Here is a 6458-nt window from a genome sequence, read left to right on the forward strand (position 1 = left end):
ATATAAAACTAACTAATTTAAAATATTACTATTCTAAATAAGAACTAATATTTAAAAGACCTCTTTATTTATTTTAAACTCTACTTCTTTTTTTAGGGTATTTGTTTTTATATTCTGCCTTTACTAGCTGCTCGGGCGGTTCTTAATATCGATTATATAGTATTAATATACGGTATTAGTACATACCTATACTATCTTAGTAAACTAACTTGTTTTTTAAATTTCCTTCCTCTTTTTTATCTTTCCCTCTTATAAAGTTTATAACTATAGATTATTAATAGTGATATTAAGCACCCGACGCTACTACCCTATAAACCTACTACGTACCTAGCTAAGTTAGCTATCTTTCTAAATAATAGTAGTTTATAATAATATAGAATTAGAGATGCCCTCGTTACCGTTATTAAATAATATTAACCTTATGATATTTGCCCTAGTACTTTTAACTTTACTTATATATATATATATATTTATTACCTTATTTCTTTTATTAAAGTTGAAGACGTTACTTCCTTTACTATCTATTACTATCGTACTATTATTATTACTATTACTATTTAACTATTTTAAGTATACTTCATTAAAATATTAAGATATTATTAATAACTCGTCGACCTTTAGGGCTTCCTTAATAACTAAAAGTTCGATCTTATAAATATTATACCAAACGACCCTAAGCTATAGTTAAACTACCTTAATAAATACTATATTTATAATATTAACTTATAAAAAACGGATAAATATATTATAATAAGTTTTACCTTTATTAGCGCTTTTTTAATATAATAAAATAATATAAATAAGCTTAGATTTAATAGTATAATTAGGAGCTTAAAAAGAGTATAAACGAGCGTATTAAATAGGAATATTAGTAAGGAGAGGTTATTATTAAATAAGATAAAGGGAGAAAGTAAGGGGTAGTATTTGGCTATTAGAAAGGTAATTAATATATTGCGGCGGGGTCGTTAGTATCTACCTAGTAACGGCTACGGCCGGCTATAGTTAGTTATAAAGTTTTGTTAAAGTACGTGATAAAAACACTCGATATTAACCCTAATAGACTAGCTTGCCCGTGAAGGTAAAGATGGCCCCTAATAAGGCAGACTAGACCCCAAAGGATTTCTTTAGGGTATATCTTAATACTTCCTAAGTTACTAAGATTACTAATATCGGCTTTTTATATAACTATATTTTTAGCTTTATTTTAATAGAACGTTACGAGGGCTACAACTTTTTTATTAAGTTTATTAAATCTATTTAGGCTAAAGTTAATACTAAATAGCTTAAAATAACTATTATTAATTTTCAAAATATGATAAGGTTAATAATAATAAAAGTCTAGCTTAATACCTAGCTTTAGCTCTATATTTTTTATATTAATTAGAACGTTAGCCTTAACGTTAAGTATAAATAAAAGGGCCCTAGCGGGCCTATTAATAAGCTTAATATTAATTATAATAAAAAGGCTATTAAAAGTAAAACTATTTAGAACCTTAATAATAGGGCCCGGGCTAATAAGACCTTTAGCCTCGGCTAGTAGCCTTAGGAAATTCCTTATATACTTACTAATTTTTATTAACTATAAGCTTATATTATATATACTTATACTAAGGACGACTTTAATACTACTTAGGACCACTTATTAATCAAGTTTATTAACTAAGACTTATTTTTAAAATATATTATAAATACTTACCTCCCTTTATAATATTAATAAGTTAACTATTTTATTTCTTAGTACGAGAACTTCGGTATTAAGACTAATAGTCTTATTAAGATTACTTATAAAGACCTAAAGTTATATATTATTAATAATAACTCCGACTTATATACTATTACTTAAATAATGAAAGAGATATTACGTAATAAGGCCCGTATTTATAAAAAGAGGGTAATAATAATAAAGTCTTATACTTATTATTTATTTATTTTTATTCTGCCTTTGCTAGTTGCTCGGGCAGTTCTTAATATCGATTATATAATATTAATATATAGTATTAATAGATACTCTTACTATCTCGATAGACTATTCTTTTTAGATTTTTTAACTTTTTAATTTTCCCTTTTATAAAGTTTATAACTATAGATTATTAACGGCAATATTAGGCGCCCGACGCTACTACTTTATAAGCCGCCTACTTAGCTAAGTTTACCGCCCTCTAAGTAATAATAGCTTATAATAATATAATATTAGAGATACCCTCGTTGCCGTTATTGAAATTAAAAAACGCTACTTCCCTTACTATCTATTACTATTACCCTATTACCATCGCCCTATTACTATTACCCTATTATTATTACCTTATTACTATTACTATTATTATTACTATCGAATCGTCTACTTACTTAAATATATATTATTAAAATACTAAGATACGTAGTTATTATCGACCCCTAGGGCTTCTTTAATAACTAAAAGTTCGATCCTATAAGTATTATACTAAAAGACCTTAAATTATAACACGGCCGTTTTAAAAAATACGGATTAGATATTATTAACTTAAAAATCGGAAAGATATATATTAATATAGCTATTACCTTAATAAGTACCTAGCTTATATAATATAATAACCTCGAAATACCTAACTAACTCTAAAGTATTATTAATATTTTAAAAACGTAGTATAAGAGTAGGTTAAAAAAGATTAAAAGGAATATTTTAGAGTTATTAAATAAAGTAAAAAATAGGGGGTAGTTTTCGGCTATTTAGAGGGTAATTAATATATTATAGCGGGATCGTTAGTATTTACTTAGTAATAGCTATGGCTAGCTATTATTAATTATAAAGTTTATTACGTAATAAAGATACTTAATATTAACCCTAATAAACTAGCTTGCTTATAAAGGCGAAGATGGCCCCTAATGAGGCGGACCGGACCCCAAAGGGCTTATACTTATTATAAATACTTTTATTATAACGAGCTTAGAACCGTTTATATATATTTACCTTCGTTAATAATTATATTAATTATTAATAAGTTTATCTCGTTAATTTATAAATTATACTAACTTTATTACTAAACTAAAACGTTAAAAATACCTTACTTAATATGAAAACCTTATTATTATTATTATTTTATATAAGTACTTAAAAAATAAGAATATTACTTATTATAGTACCTTATTAACTGCCCCCTCTTTAGGGGTACTTACCTCCTTAGTAATACTAGCCCGGCTAATAGTACAAGTACTTAAATAACCTTATAAAGCTTAGAACCTAGTGTTATAATTAATTAAATAGAGTATATACCGTAATTAATTAGTATTTAAATATAATAATAATAATAAATTAGCCTCGTAAAGTATATAATTAATAATAATAATAAGTAGAAGTTAAGTAATAAAAATAAAAAAAGCTTAGTAACTAATAATAAAGAGATATAGTAAATACCTTTAGCTTTTTTTAACTTTAATAATATTAATAAAACTATAATTTTAATAACTTATTTAGCTAATTAGAAGCCGTAGTTAAAGAAGTTTTAATTGAAATTAATATAAATTAAGATTTATTAAGATCCCTCGATTATTATGATAAAAACTAAAATAATTTTTAAATTATATAAGTTTACGTAAATAGGTTCTATATAAGGCTAGTGGCTAAGAAAATTGTAATTATTTTATTAGTTAAAAAAAGTAAGATATAGCCCCCCTAGCTAACTAATATAGCTACCCTAGTAGAACTCTATATAAACTAATATAGTTTTAAAGAAAAGAGGACGTAAAACGTATTAAGTTAATAATAGCTTCGTAATAAAGCTCCCTTAAAGCATACTTATATAAAAGGGCTTATAAAAAGGAATAACTATTTTGAAAAAAAGTAATAAAATTTAAATATATTTGTTTTTTATTTCTATCTTTACTAGCTGCTCGGGCGATTCTTAATATCGATTATATAGTATTAATATATAGTATTAATAAATACTCCTACTATTTTAATAAACTATCTTTTTTAGATTTTCTACTTTTTTAACTTTCTTTTTTATAAAGTTTATAACTATAGATTATTAACGGCGATATTAAGTACTTAACGCTACTACTTTATAAGCCTACTACGCACTAGGCTAAGTTAGCTACCCTTCTAAGTAATAGTAGCTTATAATAGTATAGAATCGGAGATACCCTCGTCGCTATTATTAAATAATATCGACCTTACTAATATATACTATACTTTTAATTTTAACTCGTATATATATATATATATATTCGTTACCTCGTTTCCTTTATTAAAGTTAAAAAACGCTATTTAAATATACTTTATTAAAATATTAAGATACTATTCGTCGACCCTTAGGGCTTCTTTAATAACTAGAAGTTCGATCCTATAAGTATTATACTAAACGACCCCGAGTTATAAAAAGACCGCCTTAATAAATACTATATTAATAATATTAACTTATAAAAAACGGATAAATATATTATAATAAGCGTCGCCCTTATTCGCGGCTTTTTAATATAATAAAATAATATAAATAAGCCTAGATTTAATAATATAATTAAGAGCTTAAAAAGAGCGTAAGTAAGCGTATTAAATAGGAATATTAATAAGGAGAGGTTATTATTGAATAAAATAATAAAAAAAAGTAAGGGGTAGTATTTAGTTATTAAAAAGGCGATTAATATGCTATAGTAGTGGGGTTATTAATATCTTAAGTTTAGTTAGTATTAATAGCTACGGCTAGCTATTATTAGTTATAAAGTTTATTAAAGTACGTAATAAAAATACTTAATATTAACCTTAATAAACTAGCTTACTTATAAAGGCGAAGATGGCCCCTAATGAGGCGGACCGGACCCTAAAGAGAAATTTAGGTATATTAATAATAAACTTTTAAACTAATTAGAAATAGAGAATTTTTTTAATTTTTTTATATTCTGCTTTTACTAGCTACTCGGGCGATTCTTAATATCGTTTATACGGTATTAATATATAGTATTAGTAAATACTCATACTATCTCGCTAGACTATTTTGTTTTAAATTTTCCTTAATTTTCCCTCCTATAAAGTTTATAACTATAGATTATCAACGGCGATATTAGGCGCCCAATACTACTACCTTATAAGCCCGCGCACTTAACTAAGTTAGCTACCTTTCTAAGTAATAATAGCTTATAACGGTAGTATTAAAGATGCTCTTATTGCCGTCGTTAAGAATAATACTAACCTTATAATATCTACTTTAATACTTTTAACTTTAACTTATATATATATATATATTCCCCTTTAGGGTCCGGTCCGCCTCATTAGGGGCTATCTTCGCCTTTATAAATAAGCTAGTCTATTAGGGTTAATATCGAGTATTTTTATTATATAATAAACTTTATAACTAATAATAGCTAGCTATAGCCGTTACTAAGTAAATACTAACGATCCCGCCGTAATATATTAATTACTTTTTAAATAGCTAAAAACTACCCCCTACTTTTTACTTTATTTAATAACTCTAGAATATCCCTTTTAGTCTTTCTTAACCTACTCTTATATTATATTTTGAAAATATTAATAATATTCTAAAATTAGTTAAGTATTTTAAGGCTATTATATTATATAAGCTAAGCACTTATTAAGGTAATAACTATATCGATATATATTTCTTTAATTTTTAAATTAATAATATCTAATCCGTATTCCTTAAGACGGCCGTATTATAGTTCGGGGTCTTTTAATATAATATTAATAAAATTAAACTTCTAATTATTAAAAAAGCCCTAGGGGTCGATAATAACTATACGTCTCGGTATTTTAATAGTATATATTTAAAAATAAGTAGATAATTTAATAGTAATAATAATAGTAATATTAATAAGATAATAATAATAGGGTAATAATAATAGGGTAATAGTAATAAGGTAATAGTAATAAACGGCGAGGGAAGTAGTATTTTTTAATTTTAATAAAAGAAACGAGGTAACGAATATATATATATATATATATAAATTAAAATTAAAAGCGTATATTAATAAGGTCGTTATTATTCTTAATAACAATAACGAGGGTATTTCTAATACTATATTATTATAAGCTATTATTACTTAGAGAGTAGTAAACTTAGCTAAGTAAGTAGCTTATAAAGTAGTAGCGTTAGGCGCTTAATATTACTATAAATAATATTACGAAAGGGAACTCGAGGCAGGTTAGAACGCTGCTATATTAACTTAATAAACGTAACTTAATATAAAGAGGGAAAAAGTAGACTAGTAAGCGGAATCTGGGGCGCTAGGCTTTTAGGCCTAGCGGTTTAGTAGTTACGTAACTTATAGGTAGTCCGTTAGGTACCTAAGGCCTAGGTACTTAGGGGCCTAGTACCTACCGCTATAATATTACCCCCCCCCTCCGGTATAAAAGCCGCTATTTATAGTACTTAATTCCCTATTTAAATCCTCTATAATTACTTTTTATAAGCTTATAATAAGGGCGGCTACTACGTTATCGTTAGCCCGTAACAAGGCCGGATTATTAC

At 25.9% G+C, this 6458-nt stretch overlaps 1 protein-coding gene across 1 annotated transcript; it reads left to right on the top strand.

The window, feature by feature from the left end:
- Positions 1-1346: 1346 nt before the first annotated feature.
- Positions 1347-1646, top strand: CLUP02_08409 (uncharacterized protein; the record flags this gene model as incomplete). Its single annotated transcript, XM_049287399.1, has 1 exon — positions 1347-1646. A coding segment is annotated over one exon (300 nt), but the record flags the coding sequence as incomplete, so codon positions are not given.
- Between the last annotated feature and the right edge of the window lie 4812 nt (positions 1647-6458).

Source organism: Colletotrichum lupini, chromosome 4, assembly GCF_023278565.1.
Source record: "Colletotrichum lupini chromosome 4, complete sequence".
In the NCBI taxonomy this organism is placed as follows: Eukaryota; Fungi; Ascomycota; class Sordariomycetes; order Glomerellales; family Glomerellaceae; genus Colletotrichum; species Colletotrichum lupini.